General features: G+C 41.1%; 1 protein-coding gene across 3 annotated transcripts; it reads left to right on the top strand.

Moving 5' to 3' along the window:
• Positions 1–2,050: 2,050 nt before the first annotated feature.
• Positions 2,051–27,572, top strand: ppp1r9ala (protein phosphatase 1 regulatory subunit 9A-like A). 3 transcript variants are annotated; one of them, XM_062402067.1, is made up of 20 exons: positions 2,051–2,247; positions 2,714–4,797; positions 15,477–15,609; positions 15,862–15,982; positions 16,221–16,325; positions 16,633–16,768; positions 17,909–18,067; positions 18,179–18,232; positions 19,154–19,383; positions 19,580–19,676; positions 19,771–19,891; positions 19,993–20,144; positions 20,984–21,308; positions 21,395–21,452; positions 21,542–21,616; positions 21,983–22,181; positions 22,704–22,748; positions 24,213–24,329; positions 25,425–25,613; positions 26,320–27,572. In XM_062402067.1, exons 2-20 carry the CDS (start codon positions 2,896–2,898, stop codon positions 26,476–26,478), a joined length of 4,377 nt encoding a protein of 1,458 aa, XP_062258051.1. In that variant the 5' UTR covers positions 2,051–2,247; positions 2,714–2,895; the 3' UTR covers positions 26,479–27,572. The 3 variants fall into 3 exon arrangements, with proteins under 3 accessions (XP_062258051.1, XP_062258052.1, XP_062258053.1); XM_062402068.1 differs by lacking the exon at positions 22,704–22,748; XM_062402069.1 differs by lacking the exons at positions 22,704–22,748; positions 24,213–24,329.
• Positions 27,573–27,687: the final 115 nt, after the last annotated feature.

Below are 27,687 nucleotides of genomic sequence, written 5' to 3'. Positions count from 1 at the left end.
GAGACATTTGGTAATCTTATAGATCCATGCAGCCCTAAAACACTGAATTACACTTCTCTTCAATTCTCTTCTCATCCATAATTTGTTTTCCCCAAGTTGATCCTCACTCAAGAGAGTTAAGAAAGTTTAACTTTCAGTTTAAGTGACGGAAATTGTTGTTTAAAACTCGACGATCTGTAATTTACAGTGTTCAGACTCACAACCTCATGGCGCCCAAATGTTGGACCTCTGACCAGCATAACACAAATAAAGACAGAGGAATGAATGGAAAGACATAATGTGCAGTGTAAACTAACAAGAACCTGCATGAACTGTGTATGTGTGTGAGTGGTTATAGAGAAGCCGCATAAAATATATCAAACATATCAGATAACTGTGTCTCAGATGGAATGTGAGGGCAGATAACTTCAGAGGAAATGCCTGAGGACTGGACTTGTTCCCAAGAACTCTCTCTCTCTCTCTGAATGTTTAAAAAACTCTAATTTACAACTTTGATTTGATGGGTGAAGGTCTGTCAGTTTCTTTTATGACATTCTGATGATTGAGTGCAAAACAAAATATCACTCTCTGGAATAAGATGGGCGGGTTGAATATTTCATGTTTTGCACAATTAAATATGCAGATGGAATTAGATTTAAGGCAACTGAAAAATAAATGACCACGTATGGTAAATAGACCACCATCTGCTTAAGCCTCTTCTAGTCTAGTTCATATTTATCAATAATTACTGCCCCCTTCTTACATAATGCTCCTCATATTTAGCTGCATGTAATATATATATATATATATATATATATAGAAGTGTATTGAGGTCTGCGAGCTGGAACAATCTCCTAAAATCAAGTTTGAACTTGACCAAGCTCAGGTTGTTGTCTAACTTGCAGTTTGCGCAATTTTCTTCTGTCGAGTGGTTTTTAATCCTTTAATTTGTGTTTCAATAATTGATGCCAGATTTGCTGTTTGGTGTTTTTGATTCATGATACACAATGCTGACATGTCTCTGTGTATAATATCTTGTGTACAGACAAGCATATCTTGCATTGTCTTGTTTCTGGCTGCACCTTTTCCTGCATGTTTTCAAGAACTATGGGTCCCAGAGGATTGTAGACCTGGGACCATAGGACCTTACTGTATAGAATGGTTTCTGTTCAACTGAATTTTGATTTGAATGGAGCGCTGGTGCTTCCCAACTGGAGTAATTCTATTCCTGAATTCAATCCAATTTTAGCTTTTTGATTCATCTCAGCAATAGGCCTTTTGTTAGGATATAAATTTTGATTTTTCCCAGTATAAGTCATGACAAAGTTCACAATGCGACAGTGAGCCAACATGCAAAGTGCCTTTTACCTGAAATTACCTGAAATTAAAGAATCTAAAAAAAATTCAGCCATCTATAAATGTATATTCTTCTTCTTCTTCTTCTTCTTCTTCTTCTTCTTCTTCTTCTTCTTCTTCTTCTTCTTCTTCTTCTTCTTCTTCTTCTTCTTCTTCTTCGTCTTATCTTTTGGAGAAGCTCCTTGTAAACTGGAAACCCTACAACTGTGGTTATAGCCCTCGTTTCATGAACTGGTGACTTGTTGTAGTTTAGTTGAAGAGTTTTTCCTGGTGCAGAATGAACTCTGATGTGCAGTGAACTCGTTCCCACGCCTTCACTACAACTCCTGTGTGATGAGCAAGACAGAAGGAAAGAAAGAAATAAAGAAAGAAAAAGAGGATGAGTTGGTGGAGGTTTAGGAGGAGGTGGAGCAGGAAGAGGAGATGGTGGTGAAGGAGTAGGAGGAGGTGGAGGAAGTGAAGCAGGTGGAGGTGGTGGTGCAGGAAGTGGAGGAGGAGGTGTAGGAGTTGGATAAGGTGGAGGAGGTGGAAGTGGAGGAGTTGGAAGAAGTGGAGGAGGTGGAGGAATAGGAGGAATTGGAGGAGGAGGAGGAGGGAATGGAGGTGGTGGTGGGGGAGGAGCGCAGTGGTGGGTTACCGCTCTGGAATGTGTGCGCGCTCCCGACCCTCTCTCTGCTCTCGACTGTCGCGCCCGCTCGGCCAGAACTTCTCCGTGAGCGCGCCGCCTCGCGACAGACAGGTCTGGAAGTGGTGGAGGCGGAGGAGGAGGAGGAGGAGGAGGGACGACGCTGCCGCTGCCGGAGCAGGAGGGGGAATGATGGCGGAGAGCGACCAGAAGTGGCAAGTTTGAGACGGCGAAGAAAAAAGCGGGGACGACATTTCGGAGGCAGAACACGATGCAGCGAGTGGGAGGTGAGAGGCGAGCGCAGTTGTTGACCTTTGTTCGGCTGGTGTGTGTCGGACATTTCTCGCCGCTCGTACTTGAAACGCCACAATGAATTGTAGAGAGCGAGGCTGCAGTGTTGAAGTGTTGGCCCCGAGTTTAACTTCGGTTTAACCCCTCTGGTGACGCGTTACCAGCGAAACTAACGAAGTTAATTACTTAAACTAAGTGCAGGTAAAGTTGCTAGCTAGTTAAAGGGTTAACAGTGGTTAGCTAATGCTCGAAGTCCGATAACAATCGAAATGCAGACAAACGACTCCACACGCTGCAGTTACTTTTAAGCTAGCGTTACTTTTGTGTTTTTAAGCGAATTGCAAAACGCATAATGAGTTGATTGGCACTTTAATGGCTGCCTTTATGTAAAGTGTGTGTATATATATATATATGTCAGGTCTCTGTTTTAACCAACTTTTCTCTGTGTGTTTCTCCGTGAAGATGACTTCCCTGTGACTGTGTAGGTGAGACAACAGGGCTCCACAGCAGCTCCCCCCCCCCCCCCCCTCACCATGGCACCGCATGCGTAAAAGTGGAGGGATAAAAGTTGACCATCAACTCACTACAGTCTCGCCCCGAAACCCTGCTTTTCTGATCGTGGCTGCAGAAACAAACAAACAAAAATGATTAAAGCAGAAAGCAAAGTGGGCGAGAGGACCCTGAGGAGTGCGTCCCCACACAGAAACGCTTACAAGTCTGACTTCCACGCCATCAAGTGCACCTTTGATGGGCCAAAGTCTGAGAGCTCCGCCAAATCGTATACGAATGGCTCCAGCGACACCCGGGAGGACTCGAGGGGGAGGCCGTTTGGCACCAGAGTGAATAAGATAAAGAACATATTCCTGCAGATGGACGGTCAGCAGCAGGAGTGTCAAGAAGCAAAGACGCCTTTAAAGTCTGAGGTGATCCCGGTTTCCCCGCCGAAGGTGCCGATTCAAGTCAACACGCCAAAAGACAGCTTCAACACCACCGCAAGCCCGGAAACACAAAATTTAGAGAAAACACCCAAGGGGGAGGAAGTTGAGATTGACAAAGTGGCTTTGGCGGAGAAGTTTTCAGTGACCAGAAAAATCTTTGAAAGACGCGTCAAAGAGCAGCCCGCAGGTGAAAAGCAATCCCCGAACAGAGTGGTGAGTCGCCTGTCCCTAGGAAGTGCCTCTGATGAGGGGAAAAGCACAAGGAGAGTATCGGGATCTTCGGAGACCACTATCAAATCAGAGCAGACTCCCACCTCAACGGAAAACAGTCGAGATGAAAAGGCTGATGGTGAGAAAAAGAATGTGTCTAGAGCGTCTCTGAATTCGGGACCAATTTCTCGGAGGTTGGAGAATTACATGGCTGAGAATGACTCAGAAGACAACAACACGGCTGCTGGAAAAGGCGCAACGGTGTCTGCCAAGCAGCACAGTACCACTGAACACTCACTGCCTACCTCTCCAACAAGGGACAGCTTACATAAACCGAGGTCTCCCGTCAAAGAAGCCACTAGCTCTTCACCTGTAACTAATACCACTAACAAAAATACATCCCAGATGCTGCGTGGCATCGACAAACAGTCGACCCCTGGGTCTGATTGCGGTCTCAAACCAACAACTCCAATTAGTAATGCAGCCCACAAGTCTGTTTCTCCAACAACTGATGCCACTCACAAACCCCTCTCATCAGAGAAAACCACTCCAATTAGCCACGGCTACAAGGGCTCCTCGTCAACCAGTGATGGATTTAGCAGGACATCTATTGGTCGGGATGAAAGCAAGCCACATAGTCCACCCCCGAGGGATGTGAAGCAGCCTTCTACATCAGCTGATGGCTTTCAGGAAAACAACAGGACCAAATACTCCAAGAGTAATGACAGTGTGGTACATGTTCCTGCCAGGGAAAATACACCCAGCCAGAGTTCATCACTGGACTCAAGAGGGGTGGGCATTGTACGGGCAGAGTTGGTGGTTGTTCAGAATGAGTCTTCGGAGAGTGAAGAGAATGAAGAGGGGAATGCTGAAGATTGTGTGTTCGAGGAGGAGACAGTGCAAAGGAGTACAGAGCAACCGATAGAACTGAAAAGAACCTTTCAACCAGAAATACACAACTGTAACGCTCCTAATGAAGTCATGTTAAGAGATGATGCAAGAGAGACACAAGGGTTATCAGAGACTGTGGGTGAAGGTAGAGTCCTCGAGGACGAAGAGGGGTCTGACTCAGAAGAGGAAAGAGGAGAATACAGTTTTGTTTCAAATCAAGACGATGGTGATGAGGAAGGTGACGAGGTAGCAGAGGAAGAGACTGAGCTGGAGGAGCAGGTGGGCGAGAGCACCGTGGATGGAGGCTCTCCAGTGGTGTACGGTATTGAGAACGCAGCCTTTGTGGATGACAGGGATGTGGACCGTGTCCTCAGGGAAGAGGAGGAGGAAGAGGAGGTGGATCAAATGTATGTGGAGTATGATGACTGCTATGAAGCCCCTGGTCTGTCAGATGAGGAGGAGCCTCCCACGAAGAGGAAAATCAACTTCTCCACAGGTCCAATTCTGGTAAGTATTTTGTGTTGTGTTTACATTGGAACCACCTGAAGCACCAAAAAACACGTTGCACAAACCCGTCATCACAAACCACTGACTCAGCAATGATGTGTGAACAAGGCGTTTCCCTGCAGACAAGACAAATTAGAAGAGGTTGCAAGTATGGTTTTATGGAGAGCGTGGCCTAGGGGATAGAGCGGGTGGTTTGCAACAAGAGGGTTGCTGGTTCGAATCCCACTCTTTCCCATCTGCATGCCTAAGTGTCTTTGGCAAAGACACTGAACCTCTGAAATGGCCTCTCATAAAATGTTGAGTGTACTAAAAATGTAAGTCGCTTTGGACAAAAGCGTCAGCTAAAATGACATTATAAGTATGTTTTTTGTGGGAACTTGATGTCACAGCTTCTGCACTCTATCATCAGACATGCTTGAAACAGCTCAGAAAAATCTCAACTAGTAGTTTATTTGATCTTAGTGAGCAGGGAGGCGGGTAGTTCGACAACCTTGGCTCCTTCATCTTGGAAGAGAGATCTGCAGAGTCGGGAGAACCTTGGGGGATGTGAGTTAGCAACGTTGTTTGTGTGATATTTTTGGAAAATATTGTTTGCATAATAAAGCATGCGAGATTGGGGCCACAGTTGAACGAGGGCAGGAATGAGACAAAGATGTGAAGCTTTTTAGACTGTAGCAGAAGCAAGAAACCAGGGTCTACCCCTGAGTCACTGCACTGGTGGTTTGGCATTTCTTACTCCGAGTGGTTCCTGTCTGTTGTGATTCATGAGGGAATTTTCTCTTCTTTTCAACATGGTGGAATTCAGGGATTTGATTCAGCCATATGATCTGTTTTACAGCTTAGGGAAGGGTTATTTCTATGGCTGCAGGGAGAATTTTTTATTTATTAACCATTTTACTTTAAAGATATAAATCTTTTTGAACAGCAGAGAGGCACATTCTGCATTTTTCCACGTCTCTGAACTATCATCTTCTTGGCTTTTGTGACTGAGTGGTGGAGCATCATTTCATTGTGAATAGATGTTCTACAGTTGAGTTTATAGAGCTGGGTGATACCGACAAAATCACTTTACCTGCATGCAAAAAGCATCTGTACCTTCCTACAACAGACAAGTTTGGAAAAATAACAATCCATGTAATCTCATACCATATTAGGTACTGTACATGTATTTGACACATGTCTCAACTTTACAGATATGTAGTCCAACTGATTTTCCAGTCGGTGTAATTTCTATTATGGTATTGCCACATATCATTCGCTGTAAACACTGCATATTTTAATGGTGTGGGGGTTATATCTTCCACCATGGATATTTCACTATCAACATGTTGCTAAATGGGGGGAAAACAAATCACCCCAGTGCACTCTACGCTGCTTTCTAAATAGCTCAGTGTTTATCCAGGCCTTAAAATGTGCTGTTATCTCAGGGTGTGGACCCCCCACCCCACCCCCTCGTCATCCCAGTCATCCTGGCAGGGGGTCCTGGGAGAGGGGACCAGAAGCTGACCTGGACGAGAGGGGACATACACAACAGTGCAATTCCTCCGTCCACAGTTGGGCTATGACAGAGATAAACAGAGGTTTACAGTTCACAACATTATGCTAGACTGTGTCTGGGGTCGGTAGCAGCTCAGTCCTCATAACACCCATCAGAGAGAGACTTCGTGCAAAAGAGACTTTATATCAAACAGAAATAGCTGAAACATGGTTGGATTTGTTTCATCCGAAACTATTTCCACAATTAATCTTTACGTTTTTCATGATAATTAATGGGTGGCTTCTCAGTTGGAAGTTTAGTGTGTGAGACGCTCAGGTGGACATGCACCATGAACCAAATATTATGAGGAGGGTGACCCTTCCTGGATTTAACTGTGCAACTGTACCTCTACCAAGTCCCAGCAGTCTCCTTGTGAATTCACAATTAAATTCACTAGATCCGAATTTTAGTTTGTGTCTACACGGAATCGCACACACTCATAATATCAGTCCCCACAGAGAATCAACAAAGAGTCCTCAGCATGCAATGCTAAGGAAAGTGAAAAAATTATTCCTGGTTTCCAGCAAGTTTAATCGTAATATGTATTATAGTTTAATATAGTTTTTCCATAATCCTGCTAACCAACAGATAACAAAAGTAAACATAACATCCTCGGTAAAGGCGGAAATAATCCGTTAACCTGGCTTAAAGTAGGTTTGAAAGAAAACAGAGAGTTCTCAAATGGCTTTGGTTACAGATTAATTATGTTGGCTAATGAAGCCACAGCAAACATTTCTGCCGCTGTTCCGTCTAACAGGGACCTCCCACTAGCGCCGGATCCATCTCTACATTCTGCTTGACAGAGCTGGCATTGTGATCGAGCAAACTTGAGTCTTTACCAACTCTAAGAGAAAAAGTACTTTGTGTTGCTGGCTCACAACAGAATTAGCTCATGTAACCTGAATCTTTTTGCCATTGGATGTGTCCTGTGTGGAAGAGAAAGGTCCTATTTATAAAGAAACAGGACATGTCCAGGTCCTGCATGTCGTGGTCGAAAAAGAAACATAAATGATGAGCGCTGCACTCACACTGGAGTTATTTTATACCTTTTATATTTTATGAGAAGGTGGTTTTTCTTACATTTGAATGCAGAGTCCCACTTTAGTAGGACATAGGAATGCTGCAGTCCCATCGCTGCTGTATCAGTATAAAAGTTTGCAAGTTTGCTGTGACCTGCAGCTGTATGAGCAGCATAAATATTGAAACACTTCTTCAAAGTGTAACTTTGGTCTTTACAGTGAGGAGGCAGTTTCGTCTATAATTGTAAATTAAAAACAGGCCAGTAACATTAGATTTGTGTGGATCAAGACGTGTCTTTACACAGAGAAACCTTACAACCTCAGATCAATTTGGTTTAGCAGTTTACAGGTTTGCGTCTGCTGTAAATCACCCATACTCTGGAATAGGGAAAAACGGCCTAGAGTTATCAATGATTAACGCTCCCTGCTGAAGGTGTGTTATCTGCTTCAGGACAAAGACTCATTTTCAGGGTAGTTACATCAGATCTCTAGAGAGGTCATCATCTAGGTTTTCCCTGTCATGTTGCACATGAGAGGATTGTAACAGGACTAAAATAAAAGCAGAAAAGAAAATGTCCAAAACCATGGTCTGCACCTGTTGTTTTGCCCCACCCCCGCAAATTAACAGGAAGTACCACACGCAGTTATATGTCAAGGAAACGTTTTGTCCCTACCCGGACGCACAGGGTGTGGTGAAGATTTTTTACCAGCCATTGTAAATGAAAATCCAGCATCTCTTTCTCTGTTTGCACTGAAATAGCTAAACTGTCCACTTTAGCCACTATTCATGCACACAGATCCTTTTGTCAGTTTGACTTCCATGATGCCTGCAGTACTGCTTTGTTTCAGTATCTGTTGACATTTCACAACACGCCAGGTAGACAGCTTGCACACATTCATGTGGAGCCAGATAAGAGCATCATAGGTGCTCTGTAGCTTTTCTGCAGTAATGCTTCCAAGCCAGAAAGTGGTTTATTATTTATTCAGGCAGGAAAGTGGGGATCTTAAGAAGATTCTCTAGCTATTCACTGTGTATTTCATGTGATTAGTGAAAAGCTAAATGGGCAAACCCCATGGTTGGACTCATAGTGTTATGCTTTCCATTTCCTATCTGTAATGTGTCTTCTTTCTGGCTAGAGGAATGTGTCTTACAAGACTCCACCCTCATCCAATCATGAGAGGCCCTCCCCTCCTAGGATCCAACTTCTCTCCAGCCACCTGGGCTGGTGGGTGACTATCTGACTCGATGGTGCTGAATACTAATGTCAGCTCAGTGCTTTTCATTAAACAGCTTGGCATGTGATGAGTGTGGGGCTGATTGTGATTGCCTTAAAAGGGTTTCATTATGTGATTACGGACCAACACATTAGCTGCGTGTTTTCACTGAAAGTTAGATGTAAATGAGTGCTCAACTTTTCAGCAGCCCTTGCTGGACAAAAGTAGCTTTTGTGGGCCATTAATAAATAGACCTGCTCAACCTGTTCATGTTTGCACTCAGGAAATTTGATTCCATTATGGCACTCTGCTCCACTCAGACTCCACCTCTGGTCATACATGAACTCTTCAAGTTCAAGGCAGGAATTATATTTCTGTTTTAGTTAGTGTGACTCTTTAAAGTGTTTATGATTCCAAGGCCATTAGAGCTTTACACAGGGATATGCCATGTCTGGTTCTTCTCCCTGAACTTTATTTCAAAAACTAATTTAGCATGTCATATCAGTTCTAAAACTAAATCACATATCGCATCAGTTCTAAGTTGAAGTATTCTTCACAACAAAAAAATGTAATTATAAAGGTATTAGTTCTAATATTTTTCAGTAACCGACCAATATTTTCTCAATGAAGAATCCTGTGAGTCTTTTCATTTCCAGTTCACTCTAGATTCCATTATAGTGCTATATATTCTCTAATTATACCCTAATAGTTAATTGCAATTTGTTAATTTACTATTTTGTTGTAAAAATGCGACTGGACTTTACTAAGTGGTCAGCTGTCTGGTGGGCAGCTGGTGGTTGTGGAAAACGCAGGGCATTTATACAGGAAGTACCAGATATTTTGTTCTTCTTCCTTGTGTGTTTACACAGGATCTAAAATCTGGGCCCCATGCCTTCTTTCCTAATTGCTCTAAGATCTGCGCCAGGCCACCACCCCTTCCCCTGCTCACTCACAGCATGTTTTGATTTGCCATCTTTCTGTAGGCCCGCTTACATTGCGAACTTCCCAATCCAGTGGTCAGCCCTCGTTTTGCATTGGCAAGAGATTCCTCTGGTTTGCTTATGCTCACAGCTGCTGACTCATTTCCCACATTGGTATTCAGTTATGGGGAAGGGAACGAAGGGGAAAGATGGAAAGGGTTTCAGTGTGGGTGTGGGCATGTGAACATCTGTGAGGACAGACCACTGCAGTTGTTAAAGATGGATGAAAGGCCCGCACACACTGCTGAGTAGCTCTTTGGAGGAAAATTACAGCATGGCATAAGTTGTCTGACCTACAACACAACCTCACTGACCACAACAACAATATACGGGCATGAACTGGCATCAAAAAACGTTATATACCTTGTTTTGTATAAAGTCAACAACAAATAGTTAATTCGGCTTAAGTTTCATACCTGTCGGTGTCTTGCAGAATTGTGGAACTTCTGCCTGACAGAAGTGTGTTTTGGTTGTGTTTAATTTGTTGGACAGTGTTTGCTGAGCCACAAGAGAAAATGGGTAGCTGGAAAATCTGATAGCTGGAGACAGTAAGAAATGTGAAAGACTTTTTTTGTGAGGGTGAGGCTAATAAAGAATGATTTCTGTTGTTTTTGTCAAGAAGACAGAGGTTGAGTGATTATGGTTTTTGCAAAGAACAGAGCATTGTTTAAAAAACTGTCTGGGAGTCGATGGCAACAGAAAAGTCAGACTTTGGTATTGAGGGGGAGGTAGGACGGAGAAGCCAAGCTGCTCAGCTAATGCCGGGCTTCAGGATATAGCGGTTCTCCCTATATTCTATTAACCTACATTTTCAACCCTTAATTACTAAAGTCTCCAAAGTCTAAAAAGCATCTTTCATCCTTTCATGAAATTTCTCCCTGCTCTAGTTTTCTGAAAGTTGTTAAACTTTATCTATAGAAATGTTGTTGAGCTTGTTTTTTTAAGAGACATGCAGAATTTGTTTTAAAATGAAAGCAGACAAGAATGTCTAGATAAGCTTCTTGATTAATTGGAAATTATAATCTTGACTTTATGTAATTACCAATGGGGGGGAAAGCACAATATATGGGTCATAGAGTATATACCTATTGCAATAACTTTGTTCTATAGACTATGTTAAGATGGACAACGCGTTTCTCTATTTCTCCCACTATCCAGGAATGAAGCTCAAATATCTTGGTTAAGAGCACCAGGATTGTTGATGGAGTCGTGATAGCAAGATCCTGTCAATACATGTCCCCCGGCCAATCACAAGTCATGCCTGGTTTAACGCATGCCTAGTTTGGTCCATTTACTTAAATGGAGGAGGTAGAATTTATGACCAATACTGCAGCAAGCCATCAGTCTATGGCTTGTTCAAGTGTAAAAGGAAGAAGAGGATTCAGAGGGTGAAGAACTCACTTGGGTTGATGGAGGTTTGAGGCCCCATGAATAGCATTCCTGTCTCCGCCACAGAACTGCAGTAGTGTGAATAATCTGCCAGTTTCCTATCTATTCAGTTTTGTATGATGTATGTCTTTATCCTAAGATAACACAATATGATTTCACTTGGATACGTTTGTATGAAAATCAGCAGGATGTTGTAAAGCAGAAATAGATGTTGTAATTCCCTTTGGCATAATGAGCAGAGGGCTTATCGAGTTATTTTGGAAACTTACTATCACACTGTTTTGGGCTCCATCCAAGTGCTACACAGTGAGGACACAAAAAGACAGAGGGAGATTGTTTGGGGTTAATTCCTCATGTCTTAACATGCTGCAAGATCTAGACCTCAGACCGTGTTGCCCAGAGTGAAAATATTTATGTGAAGACATCACACAGCCTCATGCCAAATGCCTGAATCATTCCTATAATCCTATAGTTTTACTTCATTCTGTTTGGTAAAGGTTAATTCTTCTGTTGTTTTTAGATCTTTTAATGGGTTTCAACACACTTGTCATTCCAATTCTCTAAAGGCGAAGACTGTATGCAGTTTGTTATGTTATAATAGTGAGGCGACATCCACACTATGTATCCACCTGCCGTTTAAACAACTCCAGAGTTTTCAATCGTCTGAAACTGAGAAGTTCGATACTGCCTTGGCCCTGTTTTTTTGCATTTAAAGTCTACGCATGAGTGTAGTCTTGACAGGCAAAAACTGAGACATTTGGAAATTATGCATTTACTTCCTGATTAGTTCTTATCAGCAGTTAAGGCAAAACATTGTAAACGCTTACAGTTCCAGCTTCTCTTCAGCCCAAGAGAAGAAAGACTGCATCTCAAACTCAAAGTAATAATAAAAAAGAGCAAATATATTGAAAGTTAAGATGTGTACAGATTTAGTTCATTAATAAACAACCAGTATATAGACGTTCGAGTGCTCGACCAGGCTTATTTGCAATAATATTTAACTTATCATAGCTTTCCCCCAGTAAGCAAACATAGATATTTTTTTTACCACAATATGGATAAAATGGAAACTACTTCTGTCTCAGTCCTCATGCAGGATCTTTCTGAGCTTTGTTTGTGCATGTTATGACCTGGATCTTTGCTCTTGAAAGAAATGCTCTGTAATTGCTCACTAACTTGACTTAACTTGATGGCTACATGATCAAGTTTCAAGTCCAAAGTTCATGCTAAAGACTGACACTTGCAACTTGAGTTTTCTTATTCACCATTTTCCTGTTTGAATTCCAAATTCCATTCTTTGCTCCATATAATTGGTAAGTCTATTATATAATACAACTTACATTCCTCTTTTCACATGCACAGTGGAGCCAGATTGTCAACTTGCTCATTATTAACTCAGTCCACCTCACCTTTTGACATTGTTGCCAACATCCTGTCATGACTCCACTCAGATTAAGACTAATAATGACCAAGCATGGGGTTTAAGTATCCAACCTATAGTCAGGCATTTGGCCCCAGTGGAGTCTGCTAAACTCTAATCTAGTTAATTTTTTTTATCAACAATGCATCTATAAAAACTCTCAAAGCTCTTGGTGTTTGGACAGTGTGAGGTGTGATTGCCTGTTTGTGCAACTGTGACCTCTTCATCAGTGACGATGCAGTCTTTCAAGATTGTTCAGACTCTGCTGGGAACTCATGGAAGGTCTTGAGGGCTTGAACTGAAGTTAGAAGACATTGCTTTGCAGTTAAATAGAACTCCAATAATTACCTGTTTGACAGAAAATGTTTTACCACTACCAAGGTTATGTTTTCATTGCAGTTTTTCTGTCTGTTAGTAGGATTGTGCAGAAACTGCTGAACTGATTTTCAGATCCAGGAATTCTTTTCACGTTCTTTAACATTACGAGTTAGGGCATTAGCCTTATCAATGAGCCCTCTGAACGCCCTTCTAGTTGGTATGAGCAATTTTTAATGGTGTTCGACAAATTCAAAACCATAAATTTGGCTGTTTTATTGATAGTAATTCAAAAGTCCAAGTTTTGGACTGATGTTTTGTCGAAACAGGAGATTTAAAGATGTCACCTTGGGTAACGGAAAACTATTTATAGCAACTATCAAGTAAAATATAATGACAATGACTATTTGCTTCTGCCCTGCTGATGACTTTTTTTGTTTTATATTATGAACTGTACACTCTCACTACATGGTTACTGAGACACAACAGATGGTCACCTCCGCCATTAAATGGTAAATATTGTAGTGCTCACTTTAGCTTGAGTGTTTTTGGACTGGATTAAGAATACCATTTGTACTTGTATCATTGGAATTCGAGAGAGGAGTACAAAATGTAGAGATGTGTGTATTATTAGGCCCTACGGCTGCTGCTGAGCACTGGAGCATTGGCTCTTGATTGAAGATTAAGTGATGAATTTTTTTTCTTTGCTACAGTTGTGATTTTATTATTTTTTTCTGTGCTGATGACACCCCCTTGTCTCCTCTAATCATTGATCTTTGCTACATCCACTGCTCAGCTCTCCCCAGCTGTGCCCTACTTTCCACACCGCTCATGTTCTCTGTCTGGGATATAATTTCAAACAGTCTCTGCCTGGGACACATCCAGTGCTTTGTGAGGCCTACCTGCACATTTCCCAGATGGTTACAACTCTCATAAAAGTCCTCAACAGTTTGTCTTGGGAATGCAGATTCTGCTTTGTTGTCACCGACACTTAATATGCATGTGTTCATCTTTCAATAAAGATGCCAAAGATGAGTAACAGCAGCTCAATATGAATGTCTGGATATGTGCATATGATTGTATAAAGTCGCAAGAGAAAATTAGCCATTTGAAATCGTCTCCATTTATGTATACATTTGTCATGAAATATGGGTAGACCTCATATGAGTTTCATTTATGAACCAACACAATCTATTATTACAAATCATTGAATTGTACTCGTCCACATTGAATACATAATACAAACATTCACAGTGTAGGGGGCAATGTGAACCCTGATGCTGATGGCATCAATACAAGCCAATGAGAGTCAGACCGTACAAGTCCAGTTAAGATTGTAGGTGTGGATGAGTTATTTAAATGTATAATAACTGGATAAGGTAACAAATTAATCTTAAATAGTGAAGATATGCATCTACATTTACACAAATAATCTATAAATGTGGATGATTGAGTTCAATGGCTACATTTCCTAGATGAGGGCATCCAGATTGGATGATTTAAAATGCACACAAACCCAAAATTCCCAATGAGGATAAAAACAGACCAAGACTAACTGGTAAAGGCCGAAACTAATTACTGGAGCATGTTAACATCTTTGTTCATCAGTGTATTGAATTCAAACCATAGTGTTTGGTATGAAACATTATTTCCATGTCAAGACACCATGGAGGAAGCTCCTGCTCAAACAAACAAAGGCGTAGTTTTCCAGATAACACCTTCATATCCACAGCACTACTGGGAAAATGTTCATGGACAGATGAAACTATGGTTGAATTGGTTTGGAAGAATATGCAGCACAGCATAACAACATGAAATAATCTCAACAGCAAAAGGTAGCATCATATGGTTTGGGCCTTTGATGCCTCTCGGCCTGGACAGCTCGTTATTAATGCAGGGAAAATAATTCCTCGGTTTATCACTGTATCTAACAGGATAATGTCAGGGTGGCTCTCTGCCAGCTGAATCACAGGAACAGTTTGGTGGCTTCAAAACAAAAAAAGATAATCCACCTTTTTGAGTGGCCCAGTCTAAGCCCTGACCTTATATATCACCAAATATAGTTGTCTTGGAAAGACGTTATTAAATCAGTTCACACTAGACATTTTAAAAATATGGCATACCTTAAAGAACATAAGTAGTTCTGTAAGAAGAATGGTCCAAAATTCCTCCTGAATGCTGGAAGTGCTTGTTAGAGGTCATTGGTTCCAAAGGACATTTTAAACAGATGTCTAATCCAAAGAGTTTACAAATTCTTTGCCACCATCTCTATGAAATTTAAGGGGTCGTTTTCAATTTAAACACAAAAGATCGTTGTTTGTGCAGTATGAGCTTAAACACAGTCAGTATCTTTACACCTGGTTGAAGATCAGGTCACATTGTATGACCAGTTTATTGCAGAAAACCAGATTTTTCCACTGGCTTCACATTCTTTTTCTTTCCACGGTAGCTTAAAACTTGAAGATTATTCCTCTTTATAATATCTGCCAGACATTGTTGTGGAAATTTTAAAGCATTTGATGAGTGCATTTCAATATCAGTGGTACTAATCATCAACAAAGAGCTGTGCTGTCCTTCAGCAGCTGTTAAATTGTGACTCAGTAATGCACCAGCGCAGTAATTTCCTTAGTAGATTTCCAGAGAATGTGTGTAATTCTCCCTCACCATGCTTTTTAGACCAAATGAATAATATGTCCTTGTTCATTTTACATAGATGGATAAAAATAACTTAAAGTGACAATAATTTGCAGCTCTCTTTGAAGATGCTTCCGACACTCTGTGCACTTTTGATTTCAACAATACAGGTCTACAGTACTTTCTCCAATGAGGACTATGATCGGCGAAACGATGACGTGGACCCAGTCGCAGCATCTGCAGAGTATGAGCTAGAGAAGAGAGTGGAGAAGATGGATGTGTTTCCTGTGGAGATCGAGAAAGGTGAGTCTAGTAACCAGTGAGGAACCATAGTGACTTCTGAGTATATTAACAATTAGGGGTTGTGAATGTGGTTCATATTTTGTTGCTGTAATATTGATGTAAAATCAGTCTGAATGATTATAAAAAATGTTTAAAGTTCCCGCTCTTAATCTTTATTTGTCAAGATTGTCTAAGGTGTAAGCTGTAAAATGTTCTCCTGTATTCAGTTTATTCAACCAACTGTTTTCGACCCTATTCCTTTCTCTCCATTAGGAGAGAATGGACTTGGCATCAGTATAATAGGAATGGGAGTGGGAGCTGACCAGGGTCTGGAAAAGCTGGGCATTTTTGTGAAAACCATTACAGAGCAAGGAGCAGCTGAGAAAGATGGACGGTGAGTTAATGCAGCCAAACTCCCTCTTTTTTTGCACAACCTCACACTTGGATCTCATTCCAAGAGACTAGTAAAGTTTGATGTCACACTCTAGGAATGCCTATATTTATTTTAACCCTCCTGAGGACAGTAAAGAAAATGTTCCTAATACTTCTGCTATTGCATTTTTTGTGCGTTACTTTGCGTTTGAAATGCTTGTAGCAGTTCTTCTTTTAATCCCTATCTTATGTGTGTCTAGGATACAGGTGAATGACCAGATAGTGGAGGTTGATGGTATCAGTCTGGTTGGCGTTACCCAACTGTTTGCAGCTACAGTTCTGAAGAACACCAAAGGCACAGTGAAGTAAGACCATCTCTGTCTTCATCTAGAAATTAATCTCTCACTGTAATCTCACAGTCGAGTCTGTCTGTTTCCTGAGAAACCAGAGGCCACGAATGCTGTGATGTATTGTGGCATGTTTCAGATTTATGATTGGGAAATGAAATGGACGCCCAAGGCAGGGTCGGGCCTAAACTGCATCCCAAAATTAAAATTTTCCTGTCGCAAGTGCAATATATATGACAGAAGCTGCAATATGGTGTTTCCAGGCAACATGTACAATATTTGATTTAACTGTGGATTTTCATGTTGCATTCTTAAAAAATTAAAGGTTCAATATTGGACGGGAGAGGCCAGGGACGCAAAGCGAGGTGGCGCGCCTCATAAGCGAAACATTGGAGCAGGAGAAGAATCAGCAGGAGGAGGAGGAGCACCTGGATGATCCTTATGAGCACTCCACAGAGGAGGTGAGTTTCCTGGACATTTGTTGCTCATGTGACATGAAATGGCTGGAAGAGATGGTGGATTCCCAAGTATATAGCTTTTGAGCGTTCACTTCATCAGGGCGATTGTATGAGTACAGAGCTTGTTATCTGTATTGAAATACTTTGCATTGACATTATAAAACCACATCTGTTAGAGGGGTTGTGTGAGGCATCCATATGTGTCTGGTTTTCCGTCCAGTCCTAATGATTAAGTCAGACATGTTTTTCTAGTTGTAATTACTAGTTGGATGTTGACATTGTTGTTTGCCTCCTGCCACTCCCAGTCCAATCACACCTAGATCAGTAGGGAAACGAGGACCTGGCTGTGAGTAAGCCATGTGTCACCACTCTGCTGTGTTGAAAAGAGTTCATTCAACTGCTGCCTGTCCAACAGAGTTGTGAAATGTTTTTTTTGTTAAGTTCAAGTAGCCAAAAGCCCTGGTCTTTACAATACAGAGATTCAGTCCAGGAGTTTGTAATGATACACTTACTTTATTCTTCAGACTCAGTGTTTCAACACATTTAATTTGGAATACAACAATGGATATTACATAAAAGTTTCAAGACTCATTTTGGAGCTCCACTGCAGCCACTGTGAACTCTAGGTTGTTGGGGGGTCTCTCTGCTTTCAATCTGGTTTTCAGCGAGTTTAATGCATCTCAAAAAGTCATAAAGAGATTTTATTCATGGTGCAATTGATTTTCTGCTCATGCAATGAGACTTGGTACTTTAAGGGAGTATGTAGTATGTTCAGGGCTGTATATCTGGGATTTATTGGGAAATTGATATTTTTATCCCTGCCCTGTGGTTATGCAAAATGTGTGTATGTGTTTGCAGGTGTGTTTATAGTCTCATGATCATTTCATGACTGAGAATATTGATCATGTTATTGTTTCAATGCATCACATAGCATGCATGACATGTTTTTCCAAATTCCTACAGAGCCTCAGTCCGAGGCAGTCCACTGATATTTGGCTTCGATGTATCGATTTAAAATGTTGTCGCCAGACTGGGAACAGGTGCCACAGGGTGTGTTGTTGACACATGCCGAGCCTGTTCCTGGGCGCGTGGGGTTTAATGGTGTTTGCTATATGTGATGCCATGTGTGATATCATATTTCAGGACGAGCGCTATGAGGAACAGGACGGAACGGATGAGAGGATATTATGCTCCAATTTCTCTCCAGGGCGGAACGTAGAGGTTTTTGAGCTGCCGGATTCTGAGGTTTTGTTTATGCCCGGCAACATGGACAGCTCTCAGATGGCATTCAAGTTCAAAGAGGTATCACCCACATCTGACTATCAGTCCTGTCATCTCTGTTGAGACAACAATCATTCAAAAAAATACAGTAGTGGGTGTAACCACATTTATTTGTCCTCTTTTGTTCCATAGCTGCAGCTCAAACGTAGCGTTTTGGGAGCTGAAATAATCCAACTAAAAGAAAAGGTATGGAAATACAATCATTTAAAAAAATAATGTGCACTCACTACACATTAATCCAGTACCATTACATAATAGCAGAAAACCAAAACAGAAAGACATATTTTATGATATTTTTTCCATTAGTATTTATTTTCTATACATATATAAATATATATATATATCGAATTCAGATTTTCTGATACTTTGAATGAACTTTTAAAGTAGACATATTATGCTTTTTCAGGTTTTCTTTCATCTTATGTGGTAAATAGGTGGTTTATCTATGTAAAAGTTCAGCAAAGTCAAAAAGCCCAAAGTCCACTGCTCCTTAAACTTCTGAAATGCTTAGTCAGTAGTTCAACCAATACTTAGCACAATTATGATGGCAGATGGCCCACATTTGTGTAACCCACGCCCGGTGCCTCGTCTGGCACGCACCCTAACAAAGCCGAGCAAATCAAAAGCAGAGGCCAACTTTTCCGTTCATGCGCTAGAAAGAGTTGACCATCACAACAGAGTGGGCCAGCTGGCTGGGAGGGCAAACTTAAAAAGACAGGAAGTAAAACCTATTGTTTCAAAAAGGGGGTTGAAAAGATGAGCTGCAGCAATGGACCGTTTGAAGAAAGTTGTGTGTTTTCAGAACATTAGAGCATGAATGTTTTCAAGCAAATTAAAATTATGAACCTGAATGTAATGTTAGTTTTGCTAGTATTTTGGCAGGCTGAGGACTTAAATTCATTAGATCTTAACTTTGAATTACAAAACACTTTTGATGTTCTTATATTAAATTATTTGAGAAAATGGGATACCACTTGACAAGCAGTCGAAATGTGTGACCCAGTTCTTTTAAATTACTACTTAATACAATAGTTAACACACAGGCTGTGTCAGGCCAACAAATTTAATTTAACATGTTGACAAAGTTAACACGACTTCTCTTTTTAGCTAAGGGCATCAGAGGAGGACAGATCGTTGTGGGAAGCCAGAGAGTCTGCACTGGAGCAAAAGATCGAGGATGGCAATGATAAAATCCTGGAGATGGAGAGTTACTGGCTGGAGGCCCAGTCTCTGTGTAAGAATGTGAATGAACAATTAACTGAGACTCAGGCCCAGTATGAGACCCTGGACAAGAAGTACAACAAGGCCAAGAAACTGCTCAAAGACTACCAGCAGAAGTAAGTTTGTTCTCTGTTATACAACACAAGGATATAGTTGTTCACTCAAATCACTGTATTCATAGGACACATTTACTACTCGCTGATTTTCCCTTTTGCGATTTATTTCTGTGGTTTGGTGATAATTACACAAAATACGACGTGTTTACAAGCTAAAGGTCTGGATTTAAACCACACTTTCCTGTTTCTTCCCCAGAGAGATAGACTTTGTGAAGAAAGAGGAGGAGCTGAAGAAAACTTTGGATGAAAAAGACAAGTGGTACAAGGAGCAGCTGGAGATCTTACAGAACAGGGTAAGACCATGGTATAAGTATACAGGTGCTTTTACACTACAGCAGACTTCCTAGGGACTCTTAATAAGTCGAGGTGTCGCTGGTTTGTCCACAGATCTCTGTCCTGGAGTCCAGAGGGGCATCAGGTGCAGAGCGCCAGAGTGGTCAGGACTATGCTGCAGAGGAGAGCAGCCAAGGCTCAGTCACCAACACACAATCTGTTGACTCACTGTCAGGTACAAAGGGTCATTTACATTCAATTCAATTTAAAACGCACGTCACTTATCGGACTGCGTGATCTGTCAAACATTCACTTACATTTAATTCTCCTCTGTAGAACAAGACTGGGTTGAGTTGGTGCCTGAAACTGAGCGATTGGACACCAGTGCACACAGAGCTAAAGGCTTGCTGGCTCAGAAAGCCAAACGTCAGCCTCCATCCCGGACCAAACTGAAGGAAAGCCTTACAGTGACTTCAACTCACTCTCAGGTCAGAACTGAACTACTGTGGAAATACAGCAACATTGGTTTATGTGCAGCGAATCGAAGAGCACGGTTTAAAGAGCAAAGGATTCGGTAGGATTTGCCTAATGACATATTCACACTCAAAACTCATGATGAAAAACATTCCCTCTACCACCTGATGATAGAAGAAGGAAAGAAGCATAGGGACTGTGTACTTGAATATTGTTTAACTCTGTAGATGAATTGTAATAAATTGAAGCCAAGGAGGTAGTTTACCTACCAGTCATGGATCCAGGCTCTTTTTGTCATTGCATTTCCCATGAAATAATTCAGTGATCTTCAAAAAGTCTGCCTGTGTGAAATTTGGTGCAGCTTTATTGAATTCAAGGAGACGGTATCGTGCCTTGGCGGAGGTTTGCACTCTACTCAGTGCCGTTCTAGTTTGTTGCTGTGTTTGAGCTGTAAACTTCCTGCCACTTGTTCTACCTTCTTAAAAGCAACATTTTGAAATATCTCAAATCTGTCAGGAAACAGGTGTGACTAACTGTTGTGGTGTCGAGGCAGCACTTTTCCTAAAAATCTGAGTTCCCACACATCAAACAGCTGTTATGAAATACAAGACGGAAAAAAAACATTTAGCTTCTTTAAAACAACAATATACCTTAATAATGAATAATATAGAAATATTACAATGCACCAGGAGTCTATTTTTGTTATGATAATAGGGTCAAATGGGTGTCATGTAAAAAGTAAGCATACAAGCTTTAGCTAATCAGAACAGAGCAGTAGGGCTTTCTGTTATGTTTAGCTTTCATCCCCTCTTCCTCGCATTGTCCTCGCAAATAATTATCTTTGTCTCCACAGGAAACTGAAGAAGACGACGAGCAGGAGGAGCCGGAATCTCCCAGGAGGCGAAGGTCTATCCAGGAGAGCCTCTCCCTCCCTCTGACCGCCTGCTATCCTGGGAATGGACAGAAAGATAAGCCCAGCGAGGCCAGAGAGGGATCCAGGAGTAAGGTGGAGCTCTCCAGCAGCCCGTCTATGTCACCATCACAGGGCGACAGCATTGAAAGCAGCGGAAGTCCTTCTTTGTCTCCTCCAAAAGACGGCTCCTCACCACATTCCCCCTCTGGATTCATGCGCAACGCCAAGAAGAGAGAGTCCAAAGGGAAGGGCAAAGATTCCAAAGGTCTGTGAGGCCCAATTACAATGGCTGCTTTAGCAAAGCTTTTACTTACATTGTTACTGATACTGATAATTATGGTTTGATTCCAGAGGAGTTAAATGAGCCTTCACCAGCTGGGAAACCTAAAAGACGATTTCCAGACTTTGGGTAGGTCTCCACAGAAACCACTTTTTATTTGTTTGCAATTTCCCACCATTCTGTTCTCATGAAACAAATGTTACTGGTGTTAAAAACAGTGGCCTCCGGAAGTCAGGAGGCAAGGGAAAAAAACAACAGGACAAGGACGCGATGAGACAGTCTTTGGACAGCAGGTACTGTATTAACAGTATAAATATTGTTTATACTCACAATATAAAGTTGATTCATATTAATATGACTTTTCAAACTTTTATAAATCCCAAGAATTACATTACTACCATATTGGGCTGTAAATATTATTAGAAGTGCTATGTCAAAACACTTTGTTTAGTATTATTAATGGAAAAAACAATACCTCCTCATTGGAAAACAAAGGCTTGTGTAAAAAGCTTAACTTCCCAAAGACTATTTATTTTATTTCTTAATATATACTTATTGCACTTCTACACTCGTGTTGTCAAAGCTTAATCTAGATTGCTTTTTTCCACCATGTCTGTGTGTCTAACTGTTTTTTTGCTTCTTCATTCTTTGATTTCCAGGGGGTCGGCAGAGTTACTGGATGAACCTGGAGCAGGGAACCTGTCACCTGCAGAGTCCATGACCTCCATCCCTACCTGTATGCCCTTCACCTGGTTTGGAGACAAGGACAGGGACAGAGAGCCGTCCTCGTCCAGCAGCAGCCTGCCGTACACTGCAACTGAGATGAGCAGCGAGCAAAGCCATGATCGCAAGAATAAAGTATGAAACTTCCTCTGACTTAATATATATGAAAGTAAATACGTGATCCAGAGAGTATTTGTATCCGGTACTGCATTAAGCTATAGGTAGCATTTTATATGTCATAAAATGAAAAGGAGATGTGACATCTTTATATTTCTGATATTTCTTGCATCTCTGAAAGTGTAAAACTATTAGAAACATAACAGCAGGCTGTTTACAGGCATGTGCCGTTACTTTAAGGTTTTCAAAATAAGCTTCACTCTGCAGAGGCCACAGTAACTGGATCCACATGTTAGCTTTCAGCGGGATGGGGAGAGTTTCCAAAAAAAGTGACGCATGAAACGCAGCCAGTGAAACGACTGAAAACCGTCACACAGGCTGCGGTTCGGATGATGTTCCCACGTTTCTGTTTAAGGAGTTCGAGACTCGAGCTGAACTAAAGTGAAATAATTACTAAGGGTTTTGGTTGTTTTGCCGTGTGCACTATAGCAGGTTTTTGTCAGTGCTTATTTCTCACTGAATCATTTTTCCTTTAAACAGACAAATCTCTCCTGGTCCTCTTTATTCAGTCGCTCATTAGATTTGGTACAGTATACAACTTTTGTTTTCGCCTTTTGATTTTAGACGACTAGCTAGAGCATTACTAACAAACGCTGCTCTGCAACCCGTAATTTCGCATCTCAACACGTCTTGTGAAAAAAACATTTTGTTTGTCGTGGGTTTGTGGTTTTGCTATTAGAAACTAGAACTACATATAAGAAACCTTCATTTTCTAATTTTTCCAATGTATCTTCATATTCAGAAAGCCTCTTGGCTCATGTTAGTGACTAATGAAGCCAAGAAAGTTTGTAAGGCTTGTTGCACCAGCAAATCAAATCTAATCTAGATTTTATGATTTATGTGTGAAATCAACACTAACTGCTTTTAAGTAACTAACTTGTATTTTGCTATAACACTGAAATCCTCACTCCACGTGATAAAATTAAACTGTACATTCTTTAACATAGCTAGTGCAACCGCCTGTACATCTGGATGTTTCCTTTGAATCCCTAATTAACTCACATATGTGTCTGAAAAACAAGCTGCCGTTTATATTTTTAGACTGGATTCAAAAAGGGTTCATCTAACAGCACATGTTTGTGTTCTTACGGCCTTTGCACATCAGTAGGGACCTGAATAATTCAGAGACAACTTTCAACGTGCCGGACTATTATTAACTGTGACGCCGTGGGAAAAGAAAGATGGAATCAGCGTTAAACAATGTTGTTTTGGTCCTTTGACTAAGTAAAAGGAAAAACTGACTTTTCGGTGCTTGGTTCAGGAGCATAAACTATACCAAAGCTGCCTCAGGATGTATTTCAGGACGTTGGACAGTTGGAGGAACTACTGCAACATCTGGCACCAAGATCATAGTTGACTTTATTATTTAGGTCCCATCTGTAAACAGTTACAGCTGGTTCAATTTGGTTCACATTTGGTTTAATCATTTTCTTCGACTGGAGTTGTGTCGCCCTTCTTTTGACCTTAGCTTCAAGTCGGCCGACTCATATTCTTTTAAAAGAAAATAGTATAACATAGTAAATTAAATAAACCTACGACAATCAGACTGAATGGAAAAGTCATTCTTTAGTAAAAAACAAAAGCCTCTATCTCCCAGCATAATTCCGTCGCTGATATAAAAGCTTGCATTGACTTAGTCTGTAAATTTATTGCATAAAAAAACGGCTTCTACTGTGCAAAGGCCTGTCGTGTTAGTTGCTGTAGTTTAGAAGTTGTTGCTGTAGTTGGTGGTGGACTGGTTTTTAGCTTTTATCACTTCAAATATTGTGCTTAGTAATAGATGTTTGATCTTCTCACTTTCTTAATTCCACACGTTGAGCTCAACCTTGGATTCCTCTCACTTTTAATAATTTCCGGCAATCAATCCAGCACCCTCCTCTCACAGCCCCGAAACACCTGCAGCACCATGTTTGTGTTCCTCCCGTAGATCTGTTGTGTGGTCGTGTGTGACGTTTCAGTAAATGAGTTCCTTGTTTCCACTTGTTCCAGAGTTTTTCAGTCATAGATGATTCTAACGCTGCCAGTCCCAGTTCAGACATCTCTGGGTTAGTTGCTGAGCCCAATCTGTCTGGGCGCTCACACACTCTAATCTTCTCTTCCAGCGAGGTGAGTTTCTCGTCACACAAAAGCCACGTGGGCCGCCTTGATGCAGCTGAGAGGCCATGTTCTCAAGCATGCCCCCCCCCCCCCACCCCCACACGAACACATCACACACACTTTTCAATAGCTGAGGTTAAATCGTGACTGGAGAAGGAGTAGCATGTCTGTGTGTATTAGAGCATTTCTGTTGTGTGCTACAAGTCGTTTGGCTTCGCTCAAGTCAGCTGATATGTGAAGTTTGTATGTTTGCCTCTGTTAGAACTGTCGACCAGTGCTTTGTATTCTGTACAAACTTTGGCACAGAACACAACTGATGGCTCTGCTGCCTGCTCTGGTATTTCACCTCTTATTATAGTCAACACTTTAAGTGTCTCGGATTCTCTCAGTTAAACACGAGGTTGCACGGTGACATGCATCTGAGAATGTTGGTATCTTACTGTCATTGAATGCATGTTTTTTTTCTCAGCACTATCCTGGTGAATCTGTACATTACACACATCAGCAGGAATTGCACACGTCCTTTTTTGTTTATTTACATACTGCTGTTGGCTTTACTTCACTTTGCCCTCCTGCCCCAGCTTACCTTCTCTTTGTCTTAGGGATTTTTATGAATGTACTGGAAAACATGATCAATGTTTTATGGCCGTTGACTAGAATAGTTCTTAGTAGAGCGCACACCAAGACGAACCAAATTTCTCAAACTCACAAATACATTTTCTCAAAAACCTCATAATTATTTTTTGATAATATTTTTGGACGATGAATCACATCCACTCCAAAATGTAATGTTTTTACAATTTAACCTCTTTGGTGGAGATAATAACACTGATCTAAACACAAAGATTTGATTTATGACATCAACCGGCTGTTACACATTACTCACAGCCATCAACATTGCATCTTTGCATAAAGATCTATTTTCCATGCATCAGATATGAGTAGGGATCTTTTCACTGTAGAGCAAAACAACATATTACACAAAAGAGCCCTGCACCGTTTTATTTTCATTTGAATAAAAAGTATAAAATGTTGAAGCTCTCATTAAATCAACAGTGGTATTATTAATGTACCATCTGTTTGTTTTATCTGTGTCCTGTGTAGACTCTGGATGACGAACCAGTAGCTACAGGGAAGGACTATCAGTGGCAGAACCGGCCTGTCACTGATTGGACCAATCAGCAAGTGTGTCACTGGTTGATGGGCATGAACATGGACCAGTACACACCTGAATTCACAGCCAAGGGAGTGGATGGACAGCAGCTCCTGTACCTGGATAGTGACAAGTTAAAGGTGAGGGGGAAACCGTACATACACAGTGGGATCTGACTATTTTCCTAATGAATATGAATGATGATAATTGACAAGGGATTATCTGTGTCATGAAGTAGCTGGAAGGTTCATGATGTTTTAAATTATGTTTTTATTGTTGTCTTATGCTGTTAAATCGGTCATTTATTTAAACCTCGTCAGCCTTTGACTGCCCCCCTGTGGCAAGAAGTTGTAAGTTAGAGAGAACGTGGTCGTTTCCAGCTCTACAGCCCCTGTGAGGAAAAGAAATGAAGGACAAGGAGAGAAAACATAGAGACAGGAAGACTGAATAGGGAGGATGGGAGAACCACCCATCGTCAATGTTTGACACTTATTCTGAATATAACATAACGTTCAAATTATAGTAGTTTTTAAAATCAGACTAAAATTACATAGTTGAATATTTTAATCCTAATTATAACCTTTTTAATAATAAATTGTTAGAGCAATAGTTGGTGGAGTTTTTAGGTTAATATTTTGCAGTGAATCCCAAGGTCATCAACAATCATTGAGTTCTAATTGTTGTCGGGACAAAACATGCTCATTGCAGACATCACATTAACTCTGAACTTAGTAAAGACTGAAAATGTATGAATGGTGATGATAAGAAATAATGCAACACTAGTCGCAGCCCTTCTTTGGTCTAAATATGCTCTGATTTGTTAAACGGCTGCTCTTTGTCTTTCAGGCTCTCGGCGTGTCGAGTCAGAGCGACCGCTCAACGATCAAGAAAAAGCTGAAGGACATGCGCAAAGCTCAGGAGAAGCTGGAGAAGCAGAGGGAGAAAAGAGAGAAGGAGGTTCGACGCAGTGGGAAACTTCCCGTCAGTAATGACTCTGTCTGCTGAGGGGGCAGCCCTGTTCTCTGAAGTCACGTAGCATCAAGTCTATCCCCACACAGAACTCTAAACAAAACACTTTTATGCTGATTGTGTCATGTTCTTCATGCAACATGTGAATACCAATAACCACAGATTGTTGTCCCTGCCTGAGGTGCCAGTAGTGATTTAACTTCTTACTGTAGATCATGTCTCGTCCCTCATTACTGTTTTCTCTCGAATGTTTTAACAGACATCAGCTCAAACCGTTTTAACTGTTAGTCGAAGGGGGGGAGGGGGGTAATAAAAACACTCATGAGTTGTATATGTGACCTAAAAGGTATCCTAATAATGTTTTACCACTAAAAAGCTCTAATTATAAAACGTCAGAAATTACTAAGTTTGATGCAAATCATACACAAGTTTAAATGAAATGTATACTGCTTCTTACGCATTTTATATTTTTGCGAGTATAACTTGCCTGTTTCCATGGACACCTCCGCTGCAGGAACAATTATTGTACAGTTCAGATAAAAGCACTATATTTGTCTTTTAAAAGTCAATGGGCGACAAGGTTTTAAATGTATAAATCTGTTTTATACATGTGCCTATTGAACTGCATATCTTTTTTTGTTTTGTTTTTTTCAAATACAATTGTTCATTTTATACTATCTAAATTTTTCTACTAAGTAGAATAGCTACGCTGTTGTTTTTGCTGAATGGAAAGCAAAAAGGAACCAAACGAATCAAGTAGTGACGAGGTGAATGCTGCTCCTGTTGTCCCTGACTCTGACTGTGTGTGGCTGAGATGGGACCGCGGTGCTCCATGAACAAACCCACCATGTGCAGGTCCGCTACACGTACACCTCGCTGGTCCCTTAGAGCGGGAGATGAGCCTTTGACAAGGACTTGTGAGTCGGGAGCACAGCTTCATGTATGAATGTGAGGCCGGAAGAAGAGTCACTGACGGATAAACTCGACTTCTTCCTTGTTTTTTTTCCTCGAGCATGACTCCATGAGCTGTATAGAATACAACATGCAAGAAAAATGATGTTTTCCACGTCTTCTGGAATGTAGAAACATTTCTTGGTACATACGGCTACAATAAACTAATTTTCACTTTATGCAATGTTTGTTTTGTTGTCGTCATTCGTCACCAGGTAGCAACGGCTTATATTTATTGTGGTCTATACTTTAGTAGGTTAACATTGCACAGGTGTGTTTTCTTTAATAGTGTCT

The sequence above is a fragment of the Platichthys flesus genome, chromosome 13, assembly GCF_949316205.1.
Source record: "Platichthys flesus chromosome 13, fPlaFle2.1, whole genome shotgun sequence".
In the NCBI taxonomy this organism is placed as follows: Eukaryota; Metazoa; Chordata; class Actinopteri; order Pleuronectiformes; family Pleuronectidae; genus Platichthys; species Platichthys flesus.
Note: the sequence above shows the minus strand (reverse complement) of the source record. Positions and strands in the feature narration are given on the sequence as shown.